The sequence below is a fragment of the Rhincodon typus genome, chromosome 31, assembly GCF_021869965.1.
Source record: "Rhincodon typus isolate 14 chromosome 31, sRhiTyp1.1, whole genome shotgun sequence".
Lineage (NCBI taxonomy): Eukaryota > Metazoa > Chordata > Chondrichthyes > Orectolobiformes > Rhincodontidae > Rhincodon > Rhincodon typus.
The window spans coordinates 24,438,378-24,461,110 of NC_063362.1; the positions used below are offsets into that span (position 1 = coordinate 24,438,378).

Sequence of the window (22,733 nt, forward strand, 5' to 3'; positions counted from 1 at the left end):
AGGAGCAGGAAGGCTGACGTTTCGGGCCTAGACCCTTCTTCAGAAATTTCTGAAAAAGGGTCTAGGCCCGAAACGTCAGCCTCTCTGCTCCTATGATGCTGCTTGGCCTGCTGTGTTCATCCAGCCCTGCACCTTGTTATCTCAGATCCTCCAGCATCTGCAGTTCCTACTATCTCTGAAACTAATTGCTGTCACTCAGGTCCATTAAGGAAGGTAATCTACAAATGGAACTTTTCATGGGTAAGTTCCCTACCAGTCCAGTTTATACGCGAGTATTTTAGGCACATCATATCTGAGCCAATTTGGAACAATAATTAGAATTTGCACATGCGAACAACAGGCTCAGTGGTCCTTCTATACCATTACAGGTGGATGGGTCACCTGACCGCTTGACAAGAGGGACAAGTGTATCAACCAAAGTTATTACTCAGCCAGGAACTAACAGCTGTACCTTCACTGAGTAAAGCATTAACCCTCACTCTGCTACTGCTGTAAGATTATTCTGATACAGTCCCCACCACTCAAACTGCTGATGGTTGAATTGGTCAAATAGCACAAACCATTTTCCATTACCATTATTGCCAATTACAGAGTGAGCTGGTTATTTCTGGCTGTTTGTTAGTAAATAAGTACGTATTGTAATTCTCAATTGTACAGCAATGTGGAACATTCAGTTGGAGACATGCTGGACAAGTTTGTGAGATTTCAGCCAGAGGCATCAGTCTGAAAGTCTAACTGAGGAGATTGTGGTGCTTTGTCATGTTCCGCCAGTGTGAGGATCAGACAGTGCAATACACAATAATTACTGTGCCACAGAAATACTTAAGAGCACCAGAATTATAGAGTGCTGAGATGCAATACAAATCTAAATTGACCAGTGCAGATAGCAGGCAAATTGTGTTTGCACCAATGCACTTGCCATAAACAGTGGGGACTGTTTCTGTAAATAAGAATGTCATTACATCTCCAATGGTAATGTGCAGCAACTGAACCTGTTGGGATTCGTGAATCACCTCCCCATTTCCCCCTCTTAATAATCTTTAAGTTTCCAAATACACTATTGGAGGACTGGCTCCACATGGCTCCCTGGAATACCAGTCAGCTGTTTATGGCCTCCAGGTTTGGATTTTGCTTAAGTAAATCTTCATTCCCTAATCCCCAGCTCAGACTCCCTCCTGTCTTTGTCTCTGTACCTTGGCCAGAGTGAGTTCAGGCTGAACGAATGCCCCAAATCTGGGGCTGAATCGAGAGTCTGGTCTATTTGCCCTCCACCGTACCAATAACTTGACCTTAGCTCAGTCACTGACAATGCTGACACAGAAATGGGAAGAATTTAAAAAGTACAAACTCACCATTTTTATCATCAGTGCCTTTAGGAATGTTTGGATTTTCTGAAAGATGAAAATACAAAGTAAATATGGAGAAGATAGGCATATTACTGAATGGGAGAGGTTATTTCAAATCATTAAAGGCTAGTAGTGTGAATGGCCCAAGACAGGACTATGTAAACAGTAGATGGCAGTGCTCTTTGGTGGTTCACTGAAGGGCTATGCAGAACAGAAAGGCACAGAGCTGATCCTTGATTGAACGGAAGTGCATAAATCTCAAAAAGCTGTCATCCACATTCAGCAGTTAACAGAAAAGCAAAGGCCATGGAATATAAAAATAGGGAAGTTTTGCTAAAACTGTAGAAGGCACTAGTCAGACCGTAGTTGGAGTACTGTGAACAGTTTTGTTCCCCTTATCTAAAGGAAGATGTACAGGGATTGGAGGCAACCCAGAGAAGCTTCACAAGGCTGATGCTGGATATGGAGGGACTGTCTTATGAGGAGAGGTTGGACCTATACTCTTTGGAGTTTAGAGAGATGAAAGGTGATGTTGTTAAAACACACAAGATTCTTAGGAAACTTGACAGGATAGATGCTGAGAGGTTATTTCCTCTTATGGGAGAGTCTAGGGCCAGAATGCATAAACTCAGCACAAGGGTTTGCCCATTTAAGACAGAAGAATTTCCACTTCATCTCTGAATGTATGGAATTCTTTACCATAGAAGACTGTTGAGGGTGAGTCATTAAGTATATTCAAGGCTGAGATAGACAGACAGATTTTTTTAAATCGGTAAGGGAATGTACAGCTTTAGTGAAAAGGCATGGAAGAGGAGTTGAAGATTATCAAATCAGCCATGATCTCATTGAGTAGTGGAACAGATTCAAGGGCCAGCTTCTGCTCATATGTCTTATGATTTATCCCAGATGAGTCAGCAATTGGGTGTTATAAATGGTTTTAGTGGCTCCTACGAATGAGGTAATTATAAAATAATTAGGTTTCTTGCTCTTAATTGCTAGCCAGTGACCTATGCTGAAACGTGTCCTTGCTTGGTTGCAATGCCAACTGAATAGTTTGCCGATTTATGTCTATGCAGCAAGCTACTTGGGTCAGGGACTGAATAATTATCAGTGCTTATGGCATTCTGGCTGGACAGATGCCACTGTATCCAGGAGAAGAGGAATGAATATACGTCTGCTACAGCTAACTGTAGCTGTTAATAGGTTGGTACTTACCGAAAATGATGAGTCTGGCATGAGTGTCTGTTGATCCCAGTGGGTTCTGGGTGGTACAACGATACATGGTGCCATTGAGCTCTGCGGGGACCCTCTCCAACACCAGCTCTTTACCATCATACTCAATACTTCCATCTAATAGACGTCCCCCAACTCTGGTCCACGTGAAAAGAGGCTCTGGGAAAACTTCATTCTGTTAAAGGCACAAAGCACGGCAAGTGTCAAGTTGCCCTTTAAATTCCTCAAATACAACATTATAAAATCCCAAGTCTGGGAGAGTAGATACAGGAATGGAGGGTTGTAGAGGTGGGGTGGGAGAGTGTAAATGTGGTAGTAGCCATTGCATAAAGCAGGGATCCACAACACTGGTTCTGTGGACAGAGCTTCTGTCTCTAAAATCTCTTTCTTTGTGGTGGAGATCTCAGATTTGCAATCAACTACCCAGCATTGAGAAAATGCTATTGTGCTGAGTAAGTGTTATCTTCTCCATTTTGTCATGACGAATTCCCAAGCCCCCTATTTAACGGTGTCGTGGGACCAACTACAGAGCCTGGACTGCATCGTTGAAGAGGGCAACTATAATGGATCAACTTGAGATGGAACTAAATGATAGCCTTGCCAGGAATACTCGTGCCCTGTGAATGTCCTTTATCACTGACCCGGCTACAGTATGTAGGATCAGTGGGAGAACACCTTATCTGTATGGGTCAGGCAAGGACAGGTCCTAAGTGTGCCCAGATTCTCCTTTCACCATGTTGTTGGGGTAGGGGATTTACCTTGGTCCTTTACTATCCCTGAAATTACTCCAATTGGTTCCAAGCAAGCCAGTCTGAAATTTTTTCTTTAACATGTTCTTCTTCAGGGACCTACAGGTATTGTTGTAAAGGTTTTACAACTAACCTCATTCACTGCTCCTCCAACAGTCAGTACTCTTCTGCAGTTAGGAATCAGAGCTCATCATCCCTGGTGACTAACCATGGGTTATCATTTGTATTGTAATGGAATTGCAGCCCACAAAAGGGTCTTTGGAAACCTGACATAACTGGGCTCCGAGACAACAAGGTGCAGGGCTGGATGAACACAGCAGGCCAAGCAGCATCGTGCTCCTCCTACTTTGATGAGCAATTGTCTCATTCGCTGTTTAAACCCAGCTCATTAATCCTTTTTTGGGTGTTGTTATTAAATACTCTGCCCATTGTGTACCTTGGATATACAAAACAGGCAGGTACCAAGTTTGATGTCAGTTAACCATCTCCCTGTAATTCCCTAGCACCTAACACTTTCAATCCTCTTCTGCTAAATTTCAGATGGAATCTTCCCTTTAGCCTTCCTGTTCCTAAATTTATGTTGATACTCCCCTCCCACAGATTGCACCAACAATCATCCCCACTGGTACAAATTGGCAATTTCGCCCTCTCCCTCATCATTTATTGGTGGGCAGTCTTCACCCTGCATCTTCTGCAATTCTGGCTGGTTATTGTTACTCACCCTCAGTCCTTGTTAGCACTCTGCTTTCCCGCATTGCCATGTCATTCCTTTGCTGCATGGTCCTGGAATCCTGGCATCCCCACACCAACACCATTGTGGGCACCTCTGTACTGCATATACTGCTTCGAGAAGCAGCTCACTGTCACCTTCTCAAGGGTAATCAGTGATGGGAAAATAATGCTGCTGCAGCCATGATGTCCATATCTCGTGAATGAATAAAGATAACAAATTCATGAAGCTATGGTGGGATGGATGAGGTAGGTGTTCTCACGTTCAAATGGAAATCTGATTTGGGTAAAAGTGATAACTTCAAGTTTGGCTCCTTAGACAATGTTCTTTTGGACCTTAATGCCTGTTTTCCATGTGGCACACTCCAACGTTTTTGGTAGTCCAAAGGAAATGTATATGGCCTTTGATAACCATAGTTCTTATACTCTGCTGTAATATTTGCACAACAGCAAGCTAAAGTTTGATCTGTACTTGCAACCTGATGAACTATAGCTAGGTGGGCGTGTGGAATGCGCTGCCGGCAATGGTAGTGGAGTCAGATACTTTAGAGACTTTTAAGTGACTCTTGGTTAGGCACATGGATGATAGTAAAATGTAGGTTTTGCAGGGTAGTTTGATCTTAGATAATAGGTCGGCGCAACATCGTGGCCCGAAGGGCCTGTACCGTGCTGTACTGTTCTATGATTGCATCCACAATCATTCATTTCAAAAAGCAACAGGAAGTCAAAGAGGGAGTGATGCCAATCATTAGTGCTCCTAGAAGATAAATGTGCAAGTGTTCACAGCTCTTTGTAAAAAGAGCTTTATCTTAAATGTTGTTTCTACCTTGAGCTTTCACAATTTCAAATGTGTCTCTCTTTGTTTCGTTGTCTTGAATTACCTTGAAGTGGTACTCCAAAATTTTTTACTCTAAAGCTATTTTTCTGTTGCTTGCTTTCAAGGTCCCTTTGTGCAGGCTGGCTTTGTGTAGAAGTTATTCTATTTGTGTTGACTTTAGGTGCACAAGAATCTATTAATTTTATTTTGGAGGCTAGATACCAGGCTGCCAGCTGGCCGTGGTGAGAATGCTGATTGTTTTTCTGACTGCAGATCCTTGCTGCTTCCTGGAGAAGGTCCATGTCAGACAGCAGTTGGAAATCAGCCCTGCTTGTTTGGAATGGAGAGGACAGCCTGGTTTTTCAGACTGGTGCACTTCTAATGCCAGGAACAATGATGAGAAAATATAAACAAGTAACTGCTTACCCCACCCACTCTTTCACTCAAAATGGCAGCTCAAAGAAAAGAGCATCCATTTTTGTCACTCTCTGTCATCTCTGCTGCTGCCCCTCACATTACAGCACAAGGATGTGATACCTGATAATTCTTGGGTGAACTGTCGCTCAGTAACACCACACCAAGTGTCTTCTCATCCTCCCAGCCCCCATCTCAATTAATGAACAGCACTGTTTCTCCTCTGAGTTCACCGCCCTCCTGCTCTCCCTTAATCCCTCCCTCTGTATAAACTCGTCACCCCATATTCACAGGCATCCCCTTCGCCTTACTGTTTCACACCTCCGTTCCCATTGTGTCACTCACTGATAAGGTCATCACTTCTTATTTTTTGCTCTTCCTCTACATCTTCTTCCCTCTCTCAAACCTTTTGCATTCTATATCAGCCCCCTTCCAAATCACTAAGTGCACTTTTTATGTCCCAACTGTCTTGTCTTTGACCCTCCATTCACAACATGTCTGCAGCTACCGATGTCCTCAACCAGAACTCACCCATCTTCATTAAAGCTGTTATTCTGTCTGACTCTGGCATATCCCCAAACCCCTGGGTTTGGCCCTCTTCATCACCCCCTAGAGCTAAGGGACACAGAACTGAACAGATATGGTGGACAACTGGTTTAGCTATTTACTCGGAGATAGTAGGAACTGCCGATGCTGGAGTCTGAGATAACAAGGTGTGGAGCTGGATGAACACAGCAGGCCTGGCAGCATCATAGGAGCAGGAAAGCTGACGTTTTGGGTCTGGACCCTTCGTTAGAAATGGGAGAGAGAAGGGGGCTCTGAAATAAATAGAGAGAGGGGGAGGCGATGATAGAAGTGGATAGTGGAGAGAAGATGGACAGGTCAAGGAGGCGGGGATGAAGCCAGTCCGAGATGACTGAAGACTGGTATCTAGTTGGGCTCTTCCATCATTGAGAATGGGGATATTTATGGAGTCTCCTCTTTCAATGAGTTGTTTAATTGTGCAGGTAGGGAGTTGGGATGGGGGTTGGTCAGTGAGGTGGGAGGAGCAGATAGGTGGGAGAAAAGACGGACAGGTCAAGGAGGAGGGGAGGAGCAGACGGGGGCTGGCTGGTCTTGGGATGAAGTCGGGGGTGGGGAGATTTTGAAGCTTGTAAAGTCCACATTGAGACCATTGGTTGTAGGGTTCCCAGGTGGAATATGAGGTGCTGTTCCTCCAGTTTTCGGGTGGCATCGTTGTAGCACTGGAGAAGGCCCAAGATGGACATGTCGTCCAAGGAGTGGGAGGGGGCACTGAAGTGGTTCATGACTGGGAGGTGTTGTCGTTTGTCACGAACCGAGCGTAGGTGCTCCACAAAGTGGCCTCCAAGCCTCCACTTGGTTTCCCCGATGTAGAGGAGGCCACATTGGGAACAGCGGATACAATATACTACGTTGGTGGATGTGCAGGTGAACATCTGTTTAATGTGGAACGTTTTCTTGGGGCCTGAGATGGAGGTGAGGGGGGAGGTGTAGGAGCAGGTGTAGCAAGGCGGAGAATGATGCGTTGAATCCGGAGGTTGATGGGGTGATACGTGAGGACAAGGGGAATTCTGTCTTTGTTGTTATTGCGGGGAGGGGGTGTGAGGGATGAGGTGTGGGAAACGCAAGAGATGCAGTCGAGGGTGTTTTCGACCACTGTGGGGGGGAAATTGCGGTCCTTGAAAAAAGAGGACATCTGGGATGTCCAGGAGTGGAAAGCCTCATCTTGGGAGCAGATGCGGTGGAGGTGAAGAAATTGGGAATAGGGGATGGCTTTCTTGCAGGAAGGTGGGTGGGAGGAGGTGTATTCTAGGTAGCTGTGGGAGTTGGTAGGCTCGAAATAGATATCAGATTCCAGGTGGTTACCAGAGATGGAGACAGAGAGGTCCAGGAAGGAGAGAGAGGTATCAGAGATGGTCCAGGTAAATTTAAGGTTGGGGTGGAAGGTGTTAGTAAAGTGGATGAACTGTTCGAGTTCCTCGTGGGAGCACGAAGTGGTGCCAATACAGTCATCGATGTAACAGAGGAAGAGGTGGGGGATGGGGCCAGTGTAGCTACGGAAGGGGATTGTTCCACGTAACCTACAAAGAGGCAGGCATAGCCTGGGCCCATGCAGGTACCCATGGCTACCCCCTTTCATCTGTAGGAAGTGGGAGGAGTTGAAGGAGAAGTTGTTAAGGGTAAGGACGAGTTCTGTTAAGCAGATGAAGGTGTTGATGGAGGGGGACTGGTCGGGCCTGCGAGAGAGGAAGAAGTGGAGGGCTTTTAGGCCATTTGCATGGGGAATGCAAGTGTATAGGGACTGGATGTCCATGGTGAAGATGAGGTGTTGAGGGCCAGGGAATCGGAAGTTTTGGAGGAGGTGGAGGGCGTGGGTGGTGTCACGGACATCAGTGGGGAGTTCCTGGACTGGGAGGGGGGAAAATAGAGTCGAGATAAACTGAGATAAGTTCGGTGGGGCAGGAGCAGGCAGAGACAATGGGTCGGCCAGAACAGTCGGGTTTGTGGATTTTGGGAAGGAGATAGAAACGGGCGGTGTGGGGTTGGGGAACGATGAGGTTGGAGGCTGTGGGTGGGAGGTCACCTGAGGTGATGAGGTTGTGGATGGTTTGGGAGATGATGGTTTGGTGCTCAGGGGTGGGGTCATGATCAAGGGGGCGGTAGGAGGAGGTGTCGGAGAGTTGGCAACTGGCCTCGGTGATGTAGAGGTCAGTGCGCCATACTACAACTGCGCCTCCCTTGTCCGCGGGTTTTATGGTGAGGTTGGGATTGGAGTGGAGGGAGCGGAGGGCTGCACGTTCTGCGGGGGAGAGGTTGGAGTGGGTGAGAGGGGTGGACAGGTTGAAGCGATTGATGTCTCGATGGCAGTTGGAGATGAAGAGGTCGAGGGAGGGTAGGAGGCCTGGGGGTGGTGTCCAGGAGGATGGGGTGTGTTGGAGGCGGGAGAAGGGGTCAGTGGAGGGGTGGGTTAGACTCGCGGTTAAAGAAATAAGCACGGAGGCGGCGGAAAAACTGTTCAATGTCCAGGCGTGAGCGGTATTCGTTGATGTTCGGGTGGAGGGGGATAAAGGTGAGTACTTAACTGAGGACTGACCATTTGTCCTCAGTGAGGGGGTGGTCTGGGGGGATGGTGAATACCCGGCTGGTGCTTACTGTACAGCTGCTGGCTGTAAGGGCGGTGGGCGGAGCGGTGTTGGCGGTGGGCGGAGCGGCGGCGGTGTCAGCAGTGGGTGGAGTAGCTATTTACTGTTAGATCTAGTGGATCACTATCAGATCCCATTGGCAGCTGTCAGAACTGACCAGTAAACCAGCTTCACCCTGGAATGCAGGATAACCTCTGGCTTCTTTACTCTGTTTTCTTATAATCCTCTTCCCTGTTTCCTCCACTATGACTTGCACCAAGTAGGAGGTCTCATGAATCTCTTTTCTACTAAGGTGAAGGCATTCCATTGGTTGCCTTTACTACATCCTTCCTTTCTCCTCCTATCCCTTAATCCACTGGGCCAAACTTCCTCTAAAGATTCCTTCCCCACCCTAGACTTGAATTTACTTCTTTTTCTAGTATCCTTCCTACATTCCCTCATGCCCTCAATGTATTCACCTTACCTGTGTGATACTTCCTGCTCTCTCGATCTTTTCCTTATTGAACTTCTGATGACTCAATTTCTGGCTGCCATGTTTGCTGATACTGTATATAATTCTTTCAATTCAGGTTCTCCTTTAACTTTACCATTGCCAGCTTGCTGTTCCAAAAACCAACCCTTGATCCTTACATCATTGCTAACCACCGTCCCAATTACAACCTCACTCCAAAGTCCTTGAACACAGGAAGGAACATGGAGGCAGGGGTAGGCTATTCAACCCCTCAAACCTGCTCTTTAGTCCTAAATCATGGATAGTAACCTACCAAAATGCAATTTTTCTGTGTATCCCCATATCGCTTGATGTCATTCGCAATTGGAAATCTACCAATTGTGATGGAGAATTCCAAAGATTCACTATACTCTAAGTGATGAAATTCCTCTTCATCTCGGTCCTTATTGGCTTGCCCCTTATTCTGAGACTTTGTCTCTGGTTCAAGATCTTCACTCAGGGGAATCATCCTTTTTTCATCTACCCTGTGGACGAGTGTAAGTATTTTGTAGGTTTCATTCACATCTCCTCTCATTCTTCTAAACTCCAGTGAGCAGAGTTCCAAATGTTTAGTCTTTGCTCATAAGACAATGCCTCCAAACTGGGCATCATCCTAGTGAACATTCACTGAACTGCCTCCAGTGAAATCATATCTTTTTTAGACACAAACACAGATTCCTCAGTCTCTCCTGTTAGCACAGTCTCGCCATCCCAGGAATTAGACTGGTGAACATCCACTGCATTCCCTCTGTGGAAAAACTATTCATGTTGTTACTTCCAATTGTGTGCTAGCCATTCCCAGAAACCCAACGTTTCAATCAGGTTTCTGTCCTTGCCACTACTGTGAAACAGCTTGTAACAAAATTCCAAATAACCTTCAACGTGATTGTGGTAAAGATAAACATTTCTTCTCATCATTCTTAACATGCCTACAGGCAATGTTGCCTTATTACCGCCATCCAGTGGCCTGGTTCTGTTATCTAACTAATTGTAACCAAAAGACCTTCTGTAATGGCTTCTTATCCTACGCCTGCATCGTTACCTTTGGTGCTCCCTGAGGATATAAACCTTGGCCCTTTTTTTTTAGATACGTGTGCCCCTTGGCAAGTTCATCCAAGAATGCTGGCAGTTTCGATATGCACACTAGTAATGCCCAGCTGTACCTCACTGCCACCCATCTCAACCTCTCCATTGCCTCAAACTTCTTGTCCTGCTTGCCTGAGATCCAGTACTGCATGAGGAGACATTTCTGTTTTATAAGGTCATATTAATGGAAGAGTTGATGTTGGAGACCGCATTAAGCTCTACCAAAACCGACAAAGTCATACAGTCTTTGTTGGGGAAGAGAGGAGATCTCAAAGGGGACAGACGTTTCTCATTGTCTTCTGATAGTCTTAGTTATGCCTCCCTCGCCAATGTAACTTGTACGTATTGCTAACATGCGATAAATTACACCTTGTTAAGAGAAGGGCTTGTGCTTATGGTTCACGTGTGGTTCATCTACCACTGCTAATCAAGAATGCCATTAGACGCTGTGTAAAATTGGAGACATTGGGCTCTTGTGGTGCAATGGTAATGTCCCTACCTCCGAGCCAGGAAGCTTGGGGTTCAATCCTACCTGCTCCAGAGGCCATAAAACTCTGAACAGCTTGATTAGAAAATATCTAAAATGGAGGATAATGGACATTTGTGGTGCAGTAGTAGTGCCCCTACCTCTGGGCCAGAAGGCCAGGATCAAGACACCAGCTCCAGGGCTGCGTTATAACATATTTGAACAGGTAAGTAAAGAGGAGAATTGATGGTTGGCTCTGTTGTGCAATTCACGTGTTCTGCTATTAACCAAAAGATAGTTGGTACAAACCACTTGCAATGAGAAAAGTGTTTTCTGGCAGTCAGCACCAGTGGTATGGTGATGAACATAGCTGTCCTTCCAAGGAGTTAACCTGGGCTTGATTGCTGCCTTATCCATTTCCAAAACTTATCAAATTTGCAACCATAAGGTTAGGCTGGAATTTGATGTATCATGTGAGATTTATACAGCTTCTTGTGATGCAATAGGAGTATCCCCTGCTTCTGGGGCAGGAGATCCAGGTTCAAGTCCCACGTACTCCAAAGGTTTGTCACCACATGCCTGAACAGGTTGATTAGAAATAACTATAAAGGATAATTAGGGGGTCTCCAAATTGTTTAAGGTTTATCAGAGAGAGGGAATAGATTTTCAAATAGTAATGGTGTAGGGATTTTAATGAGGTCAGCCAGGTGGACCTTGTTCTGAGGAAGGGTTACTGGACCCTAAACGTTAACTCTGATTTTTTCCTTCACAGTTGCTGCCAGACCTGCTGAGCTTTTCCAGCAACTTCTGTTTTTGTTCCTGATTTACAGCATCTGCAGTTCTTTCAGTCCTCATAGAATATTCGTTCCCTGATTGGGACTGTTAATCTGGTCCAATCAGGGAGCCCTGGCTGACAGGTATTAACAGGAGTGTCAGAGGTTCTGTTCACACTGAGAGCTGGCTCTGAGGAAGCTGGATCAGTGTCAAGGACTCTCCAAGTGTAAATAAAGGGTGACTTGGTGATGGGATACTGGTCTCTGTGGAGTTATTTCAAATGGGTTGAAGGCCAATAAGTGGAATTGAGGCCGAGATGTGATTAACCATGATCATATCAAATAGCAGAGCAGGCTCAAGTGCCTTAATTGCCTACTCCTGCTCCTAGATATTATTTAAAAGAATATAACAGAGAACTGTTTGAAGCTACACCATTCTGAAGAAGAGTCACTGGACGTAACACATCAACTCTGTTTCTCTTTCCTCAGATGCTGTCAGACCTGCTGAGAATCTCCAGCAATTTCTGTTCTCTCCCAAACAACCACTGGTTCAATCACACAGATGAGACATGGTGATTTGTGGTCAGCGTCATTGCTCAAATACAACAAGCTAACCACAGTGATGGGGGGTGGGGAGGAAATGTCCATTGGGCCAAGGAGAAATTCTTTTTCAGAAGACAAGTGAGTTATTACTTTAAATAATTTACAGGATTAATTTAATCCTGTAATTTAAGGATACTCAGTCAATCAGTAGCAGCAAGGCTTTGGACAGACAACAGAATTTGTGGAAGGAACAGTAAGCTACAAATAGCACTGGAGGCTAAAATCTTCATTTCAGATCTGGTCAGGAATGCAGGAGTAGTGTGAGGAAGCAAGAGCTTAACTATTTACCGAGGCACTAGGCAATTACACAGTCCTTAGAGAAGAAGGGTCTGTAGGAAAGTCTGCTTTGAGGTTCGCCTCACTGTTCCAAGAGTAAAGTGGAAAATATTTGTTGCGCACGGGGGCAATTACTTTAACCATTCGCAGTAGTGAGCACTCACCATAAACCACAGCTATGGTAGTGAAGCCAGGGGCCAAGAGATTTAAATAAAAACTGAAAGAACTGCAGATGCTGTAAATCAGGAACAAAAACATAAGAACATAAGAACTAGGAGCAGGAGTAGGCCGTCTGGCCCTTCGAGCCTGCTCCGCCGTTCAATAAGATCATGGCTGATCCTTTCGTGGACTCAGATCCACTTACCCACGTTCTCACCGTATCCCTTAATTCCTTTATTGTTCAAAAACATCTACCTTTTTTTTAACAACGTTTACTGAAGTAGCGTCAACTACTTCACTGGGCAAGGAATTCCATAGATTAACAACCCTCTGGGTGAAGAAATTCCTTCTCAATTCAGTCCTAAATCTGCCCCCTCTAATCTTGACGCTATGCCCTCTTGTCCTAGCTTCACCTGCCAGTGGAAACATCCTCTCTACTTCTATCTTATCTATTCCCTTCATAATTTTATATGTTTCTATAAGATCCCCCCTCACTCTTCTGAATTCCAATGAATATAATCCCAATCTACTCAGTCTCTCCTCATAAGCCAACCCCCTCAACTCTGGAATCAACCTAGTGAACCTCCTTTGCACCCCCTCCAGTGCCAATACATCCTTTCTCAAGTAAGGAGACCAAAACTGCACTCCAGGTGTGGCCTCACCAACACCTTGTACAGCTGCAACATAACCTCTCTGCTTTTAATTTTAATCCCTTTAGCAATGAAGGACAAAATTCCATTTGCCTTCCTAATTACTTGTTGTACCTGCAGACCTACCTTCTGTGATTCATGCACAAGGATACCCAGGTCCCTCTGCATAGCAGCATGCTGCAACTTTTTATCATTCAAGTAATAATCCTTTTTACTATTACTCCTACCAAAATGTATGACTTCTCATTTATTTACATTGTATTCCATCTGCCAGACCTTTGCCCACTCACTCAATGTATCTATGTTCCTGTGCAAAGTTTCACAGTCCTCTGCACACTTTGCTCTGCCACTCATCTTATGTCATCTGCAAACTTTGACACCCTACACGTGGTCCCCAACTCCAAATCATCTATATAAATTGTAAATAATGGCGGTCCCAACACCGATCCCTGAGGCACACCACTAGTCACTGACTGCCAGCTAGAATAGCACTCATTTATCCCCACTCTTTGCCTCCTGTTAGTCAACCAACCTTTACCCTTAATGCCATGCATCCTTATCTTATGCAGTAGCCTCTTGTGCGGCACCTTGTCGAAGGCCTTTTGAAAATCTAGGTACACCACATCCACTGGGTCGCCATTATTCACCTCGCTCGTAATGTCTTCATAGAATTCCAAAAGCTTTGTCAAACATGACCTGCCCTTCATGAACCCATGCTGCATCTGCCCAACGGGACAATTTCTATCAAGATGCCTTGCTATTTCTTCCTTGATAATAGACTCAAGCATCTTCCCCACTACAGAGGTTAAGCTAACCGGTCTATAATTCCCCATCTTTTGTCTACTTCCCTTTTTAAACAGTGGCGTCACATTTGCTGTTTTCCAATCTGCTGGGACTGCCCCAGAGTCCAGCGAATTTTGGAAAATTACCGCCAGTGCACCTGCTATTTCTCCCGCCATCTCTTTTAGTACCCTGGGATGCATTCCATCAGGGCCAGGAGACTTATCGATCCTTAGCTCCATTCCCCAACACTACCTCTTCCGTAATAACGATTGTTTCCAGGTCCTCACCTACCTTCGTCTCTTTGTCAATTACTGGCATGTTATTAGTGTCCTCCACTGTGAAGACCGATACAAAATACCTGTTCAATGCCTTGGCCATTTCATCATATCCCATAACTAAATTCCCCTTCTCATCCTCTAAAGAGCCAACGTTTACTTTAGCCACTCTTTTTCGTTTTATATATTTATAGAAACTTTTGCTATCTGTCTTTATATTCTGTGCTAGTTTTTTCTCATGTTCTATCTTACTTTTCTTTATAGCTCTTTTTGTGGCTTTCTGTTGACCTTTAAAGTTTTCCCAATCTTCTAGTTTCATGCTGTTTTTGGCCACTTTGTATGCCTTCTCTTTCAATTTGATAGCCTCCCTTATTTCTTTAGACACCCATGGCAGATTACCTCTTTTCTTACAGTCCTTCCTTTTCATTGGAATATACGTTTGCTGAGCACTTTGAAAGATTGCTTTGAAAGTCCTCCACTGCTCGTCAACTGTCCCACCATAAAATCTTTGTTTCCAGTCTACTTTAGCCAAGTCCTCCCTCATTCTATTGTAGTTCCCCTTGTTCAAGCAAAGTTGCTGGAAAAGCTCAGCAGGTCTGGCAGCATCTGTGAAGGAAAAAACAGAGTTAATGTTTCAGGTCCAGTGACTCTTCCAGTTCTGAGGAAAGGTTACCGGACCTGAAAAGTTAACTCTGTTGTTTCCTTCAGAGATGCTGCCAGACCTGCTGAGCTTTTCAAGCAACTTTATTTTTGTTGCCCAGAGATTTAATTTGTACTCAGGCTGCAGCAGTGGGAATTTTGTGGGGGAGGTTTAATGTTACAAAGGGGCAACTTAAAAGATAAAGAAGGTAGAGTCTAACAGAAGAAGATAGTTAGAAGATGTAAGTCTGTGAAAAGGATGGGCGTTAAATGATTTAAACCATGCCTATGGCAGGAAGTTATCTTAAAACTACAGCAATGAAGCTTTATTTGGAAATTAATTGAGGGTGTATACATTGTGTTTAGGCTCTCAGAGGCAGGGAAAATGTACATTTTTGCACCAAAAAAGTGGGAAACCTTCAACTTGGCACTATTTGAAGAGGAATGGGCATATTCTCCAGCGTCCTGGCCACAAATTATGAACAAATGTCACTGAAAGAGATGATTTGATCACGATCCCATTGCTGTTCTTTATGGAAGTTTGCTGCAGATGAATAACTGCAGTGTTCCCTGTATTATGTCTACAGATGTATCCGTCCTAAACATTGCCACTAATGAGCAAGCCAATCCTGAAACACTGTCTATACAGGTAGTCTTGTGTTGAGTATTGAATCATTTTGTGTGTGTGGGTAGAGGGGAATTCAGAGATTGTTGACCTACAACATTCAAGACTGGCCATTCATTTAAAATAGTTCACACAGACTAGAAATATGAACATTGCATTTCCTGCCATTTGTAAAAAGACTGAGAACTAAATTACTCAGTGAAGAACAAAATTACCCTAACCTTCTGGTGATATGTGTCCCTCTGAGGTGCATATTCCCCATTTCCAAATGATACTTGCAACAGTATTGTGAAATAGATGGAATTGTAAAATGTGGCAGACATCTTTATGTCATATAATACTTTAGATATAATTAGATCATTTCACTTTTGTATAAACTAATCTGAGTATTCCCTTTCACCTACCGTCGACTATTTAAGTTTTTTCAATGTTATTAAACATTCAAAATGAAGACAGGGGAGATCAAATGACTTCAGGAGAGTGCTGTTTTCTCAGCAGCTGCCTTTTCAATTTAGCTTGAAATTTACTTAAAAAAACCTCCACAAGATATGAATAACACAATCAAACTGGCTTGTCAAACGCTAGAGTTCGGCATGGTGTGCGAGTTGAATTTATATCTAATGCTCTCTCCCCCACGTTCTTTTCTATTCAAATATTTTATGACTTTGTGGAATGGAAATGTTTTCCCACTATCTGTAATCTGAAGGAGTAATCATCTGCAGAACTGCGATAATTATACTGCTGGGTGTCAGGATGTTAACTGAATTGAAAACTATGAGAGTATTTCTATATTGTCAGAACCTGGCAGGATATGAAAAGCTCCACCAGGCTACTTTTGTTCTTCCTATCATGAAGGCCAGTTCTCATGTGCTTTACAATTAAAACCTTTTATTACTACTTCATTTCCCGAATGGGCTGTCTCATTCAACAGCAAAGCTCTATAACCATCAGCCGCAAATACTCCACTCCAGCACAGTTGTTCCTCAGACAACATTTCTTAATTTGCGAGCATTTACTAGATGGCCAAAGCTTGTGTGATCTACATTATACCATGTCTGCAGTCAACGCAGATGAGAAACTTCATGGAGGATTGAAGTATTTATCTACATAAGTGCAGGTTGGCTGGTCAATCATATAGAGGATATCACAGTGTGACCAATCCTGTCTTTATCATAAGTCCACAGAAAGCGCTTTTAAGTGGGGATGGGTTTATTCATCCCTCTGTAATGCAGAATAACTGGGATCAACTACAGAACCTGGATGGAATTAAATAACTTATTACAGACTTTTGATTGGACCCAAAATATTCTGATCTATGACACTCTGGAGCAGTATACTTACCTTACAGATTTTTGATTTGATTTAATTTATTATTGTCACATATACCCAAGTACTTGAGCCACTAATTTAATAATTGATTACTTAATTAATTTAAATACTTTGTTAGCTCGCCATTACAGAGAGTTACTTGCAGTCACCTCAAATCTCAGGAAAACGCCAATCGTTATTCCCGTTAGCACTGTATAAAGTAGGTGAAAGCAATTGCTCCACTGGTAGCACTGTCAGCACTGAGTGTAACATTGGGGTTCAAGCAGCATTCCAAGACATTGGTGAGGTCACTTTTGGAGTACAGTGTACAATTCTGTTTGCCCTACTATAGGAGGGATATTACTAAATTGGAAAGGATGCAGAAAAGATTTACAAGGATGTTACTGGGACTGGAGGGTTTGACTTATAAGGAGAGGCTGGGACTTTTTTTTCCACTGGAGTGTAGGAAGTATGGGGTGACCTTTTAGAGGTGTATAAAATCATGAGGGACGTGGATAAAGGTGAACAGCAAAGGTCTTTTCCCCAGGATAGGGGAGTCCAAAACTAAACGGCATAAATGTGAGAGGGGCAAGATTTAAAAGGGACTTGAGGGCCGACTATTTCACACAGAGGGTGGTGTGTATATGAAATGAGCTGCCAGAGGAAATGGTAGATGCAGGTACAGTTACAACATTTAGAAGACATTTGGACAGGTACATGGATAGCAAAGATTCAGAGGGATATGGGCCAATCACAAGCAAATGGGACTAGTTCAGTTTATGAAACCTGGTTGGCATGGATGAGTTGGGCTAAAGGGTCTGTTTCCATGCTGTATGACTCTAGGGACTGAGGAAATAATCCATGCTGAGAATCCAGAGTCTCTCATCAGAGGGAATGCTGCATTGTTGATGAGATGCTAAATAGAGGCTGTGTCACTCAGTCTGGGTGATCATAAGCAATCTCACTATTTGAAGAAGAGCTGGGAGATCTCCCAGAGATCTGGTTGACACTGCTTCCTGAACCAGCACCAGGTTAATTGGTAGTACCTGGGTCAGAAGGCTCTCTATGTCATTGGTTCATTGATGTCTCAATGAGGTGCAGGGAACTGTTGCTGTAATGGTAATGTCACTGGATAGAAATCCAGAATTGTAAGTTAACATTCAGGCGACATAGATTTGAATTCCACCATGGCAGATGGTGAAATTTGAATTCAATAAAAATCTGGAATAAAATATTGGCCTAATGGCAGCCATCGTCAATTGTTGCCAAAGTAAAAACCCATCTTGCTTACTAATGTCCTATAGGGAAGGAAATGTGGTCTTCCTGTCAGTCTGTTTTACGTGCGAATCCAGACTCACAGCAATGTGGTTGACTCTTAACTGCCCTCTGGACAATAAGGGATGGGCAATAAATGTTGGCCTAGCCAGCGACACCCTCATCCCATGAACAAATTAAAAATACTTATTCCACAGGAAATGGTGTGCACTCTTTGTGCAGGAATTGTCATCAAGAAGAGACACACTAAACAAAGCAGCAGGTGAGAGAGTTTTTTCTGATGTAGGACAGGAGGGATTCATATCAGAAGTGCAAAGGAGGAAAGAAATGTTGTCTTGAATCTTAAGATCTGTAGCAATACTGAATGTAGTGTCTCTGTGTACAATGTTCTCCCAACCCAACACATTTCTTCTGATCTTCATCTTTTAGCTGTTAAAGAAGTGTGGAACTCAGTGTACCCTCAGGAGCTCTGACAGAGTGCATTAAAATCTGGGAACTTCTTTAATTCCCTCTTTTTATGGCACTAGCTGTCAAATGGTAAGTTTAAATATTTGACTGTTAGGGAGTGGATGAGTGAACGTGAGAGAGGGTGAGTGAGGAAAGTAGGTGGGCACATGGACCAGGTGGCTGGGGTGTAGTTGGATCTGATCAGCAGATGGTTGCTGAGTTACTGGTTTGGGGGATAGCTGGATTGTCAGGAGAAATCTGTGACATTGTTGCAAGTATTCAGAGAATCGAGGGGTTAGGTGGGTGGTGGGTGATTGGAGGGGGCAGGGCATTAGTCAGTTGTGAAGTTACCTGGATGATTCACCAGGTTTTAAACTGTCTAATATTTCTTGGGAAATTATCCAGATAAGTCCCCGAGATCTCTTCTAAATCTGTAACACGAGTTCAGAATTGGAGACACTCACAGAAGGACCTGGGGACCAGTCGAATAACCCAGCAACTTCCTGTGCAATTCCCAAATACTTTAATGCATAAGGATTCCAACAGAATCCTGATGTGCATCTTCAGTCATCTGCCTGGTCTCTGATCTAGAAACTGGAAGATCTGGCCTGATGTTTCTGCAGAAGCCTTTTGAGGCACCTACTGAGAAGTGAGTGTGAACAGGTCACCAGGGAGATGAATCCCTCAGAGTCTGGCCTTGAGGACCTGGCAGCAATGCCACAAGAAATGTACTGACCTCACATGGGTGGTAAAAGTCAGTGAAAAGATCTTCACATGCCATTTTTTGCACATCACCACTACCATCGCACACTGTTCAATGCACCAAGCCCATCTAGAGTCAGGATTCAAGACCTATATTCACCCCCAAGTGTGTACCAATGCTGCCAGACTTTCATTCACCTTGTGTTACTTCTACATACCTCTTCAGCCATGGCAAGCACATCACCCAAACACTGAAAATACCAGGATCATTCCTTCTATCTTGCAGGAAAAGGTGGATCGAAATAGAGAGGCAAGTAAAACTGTCAGGGTTAGGCATGCCTGTAACATACAAGCCCTCTGGGAGGAGACAGTCCTTTGTATCATGGAAATGGCTGCCATGTATCCAGCATCACAGAGAACATTTAGAATGATGGTGTGTTCCTGTCTCATGCTCCTTCTCAAACCCACCTCATGTGCCACCCTCTCTCTGGCCTAGAGAAAGGGGCTGATGTTGTAACAAGGAACTTCTTGTTTTCCTCCCACTCTTCTTCCTCCACGCTAACCCTCAGCTTCTTCAGTTGTCTGTCCATACCCACAAAGTGCCTTCAGGCTGGCTAGTACAACCTCAGTTGCAGGAGGTAAACATTTCTCAGACTTGGTCTCCTGCAATAGAGTGGGGAACAATGCAGCAAGTCCTGCTTCTGACAGGACGTAAATGGAAAGAAGAAGAGGTGCATGTCAGATAGAATTTGTGAAGTTCAGGAGTTAAAAGCTTCAAGCAGCAATGCTCAGGCAAGCTGGAAGGTGCACAATGACAGATGAGATCTTGAGGAGGATTTAACGTCATCCTGTTTGAATCACTGTATCAACATGAACACAGTGACGGATCTCTGGTGTTTAATTTAATACTGATTGGCTGGTGTTTAGTTTGAATTATTACTTTTCTGCCATACGTGCAACATTGTGGAATTAATTACTTTTCTGTCTATTCTTTACGTCTTGACAGCTCTTGAAGGGACATATTAAACTTTTGGCACCTTCACCTCCATCTGCAGCATTGGGGCTGGCCATCTGTCTTTGCCCCTGCTTTGCCAGCCTTTTTGTTTGGAGAATAGTTGGGCCTAATTATACATTCCAAGTCCATACAGAGAGGTACAGTTCACTGAAGCAACAGGTGTACCTTACGAAAGCCATTTTCATGAAAGCGAGGGAGTATCCAACTCACCATTAGTTTCATACCTTTCCCACCAATACTATTTTCAAAGGCAATGAGAATATTGACTTTAGTCTGAAATCGCACTGCTTGCCACTGTTTCAGCTATTTCATCTGACAAAATATACTACTTAACCTTTTGACCCCTTGTAATGGTAGGCATGTCAATGTACTCCATTGAAAACTTTACTTACAAGAGGATTTTCAACCTTATTCACTGCTTCTGTAATGACTGGTGGTAGACATAGATAAATATATGGTTACAAATAGTTTTTTAGCTGGTCTGTTACTAATATTACACCAACAACTACTCATTTTGAAAAAGCACCCTTAACGTGGCAACACTTTCCAAGGAGCTACACCATTGGTGGGCAGACATGACTGGGAGTATTGTTACTGTGACATCGCACTGGTGCTCAAGAATGAGTCACTTTTCAGCATTTACTTCAGAATTTGTCAGCAAAGAGAGAATACATCTTACCTGGAATCCTAGTATGACGATTTTAACAGTGTCACCGACTCGAACACGTGCTGGGCTCACATCAATCCGTGGACCTCTGGGTGCAGCTGTGGGCACAAAGACCAATGTTAATTTTCTAACCTTAGCTGCAGCGTCTCTCATACGGGCAGGATGTCTCACTCATGAAAGGTGGGAGGGACTGCTTCTGGGTGCATTGACCACTGAGCCTGATGTTCTGAGCTGTGTGCCCATTCAGCTGTAAACACCAGCCCCCAGGAGCAAATGCGTCATCTTGTGAGATAGTAGGAACTGCAGATGCTGGAGAATCTGAGATAACAAGGTGTAGAGCTGGATGAACACAGCAGGCCAAGCAGCATCAGAGGAGCAGGAAGGCTGACGTTTCCGGCCGAGACACTTCTTCAGAAATGGGGGAGGGGAAGGGAGTTCTGAAATAAATAGGGAGAGAGGGGGAGGCAGATAGAAGATGGATAGAGGAGAAGATAGGTGGAGAGGAGATAGACAGGTCAAAGAGGCGGGGATGGAGCCAGTAAAGGTGAGTGTAGGTGGGGAGTTAGGGAGGGGATAGGTCAGTCCAGGGAGGACGGACAGGTCAAGGGGGTGGAATGAGGTTAGGAGGTAGGACATGGGGGTGGGGCTTGAGGTGGGAGGAAGGACAGGTTAGGGAGGCGGGGATGAGCTGGGCTGGTTTTGGGATGCGGTAGTGGGAGGAGAGATTTTGAAGCTTGTGAAGTCCACATTGATACCATTGGGCTGCAGGGTTCCCAAGCGGAATATGAGTTGCTGTTCCTGCAACCTTCGGGTAGCATCGTTGTGGCACTGCAGGAGGCCCAGGATGGACATGTCATCTGTGGAATGGGAGGGGGAGTTGAAATGGTTCGCGACTGGGAGGTGCAGTTGTTTAGTGCGAACCGAGCGCAGGTGTTCTGCAAAGCAGTCCCCAAGCCTCCGCTCGGTTTCCCCGATGTAGAGGAGGCCACAATGGGAACAGCGGATGCAGTATACCACATTAGCAGATGTGCAGGTGAACATCTGCTTGATGTGGAAAGTCTTCTTGGGGCCTGGGATGGGGGTGAGGGGGGAGGTGGAGGGGCAGGTGTAGCACTTCCTGCGGTTGCAGGGAAAAGTGCAGGGTGAGGTGGGGAAAAATGTGGGGTCGGATTGCAGATGGCGGAAGTGTTGGAGGATGATGCATTGGATCCGGAGGTTGGTGGGGTGGTACATGAGGACGAGGGGGATTCTGTTTTGGTTGTTATTGCAGGGAGGGGGGTGTGAGGGATGAGTTGCTCCCACGAGGAGCTCGAACAGTTCATCCACTTCATCAACACCTTCCACCCCAACCTTAAGTTTACCTGGACCATCTCTAATACCTCTCTCTCCTTCCTGGACCTCTCTGTCTCCATCTCCGGCAACCATCTAGAAACCGATATCCATTTCAAGCCCACCGACTCCCACAGCTACCTAGAATACACCTCCTCCCACCCACCTTCCTGCAAAAATGCCATCCCCTATTCCCAATTCCTTCACCTCCGCTGCATCTGCTCCCAGGATGAGGCATTCCACTCCCTTACATCTCAGATGTCCTCGTTTTTCAAGGACCGCAACTTCCCCCCCTCAGTGGTCGAGAATGCCCTCGACCGTGTCTCCCGCATTTCCCGCAACTCATCCCTCACACCCCCTCCCAGCAATAACAACCAAAACAGAATCCCCCTTGTCCTCACGTACCACCCCACCAACCTCCGGATCCAACGCATCATCCTCCGACACTTCCGCCATCTGCAATCCGATCCCACCACCAAAGACATTTTTCCCTCCCCACCCTTATCTGCTTTCCGGAGGGACCACTCTCTCTGGGACTCCCTTGTCCACTCCACACTCCCCTCCAGCCCCACCACCCCTGGCACTTTTCCCTGCAATCGCAGGAAGTGCTACACCTGCCCCTACACCTCCCCCCTCACCCCCATCCCAAGCCCTAAGAAGACCTTCCACATCAAACAGATGTTCACCTGCACATCTGCTAATGTGGTATACTG

The 22,733-nt window shown here is 44.9% G+C and overlaps 1 protein-coding gene across 1 annotated transcript in view; it reads right to left on the bottom strand.

Moving 5' to 3' along the window:
• Nucleotides 1–22,733, bottom strand: part of igsf21a (immunoglobin superfamily, member 21a) — a 449,567-nt gene that overhangs the window by 37,119 nt on the left and 389,715 nt on the right. Inside the window, exons 7-9 of the mRNA XM_048614901.1 lie at nucleotides 20,704–20,789; nucleotides 2,562–2,754; nucleotides 1,353–1,391 (exon numbers count right to left, since the gene is read on the bottom strand). Coding sequence (XP_048470858.1) covers nucleotides 1,353–1,391; nucleotides 2,562–2,754; nucleotides 20,704–20,789 — 318 coding nt within the window. The remainder of the gene's footprint in view (nucleotides 1–1,352; nucleotides 1,392–2,561; nucleotides 2,755–20,703; nucleotides 20,790–22,733) is intronic.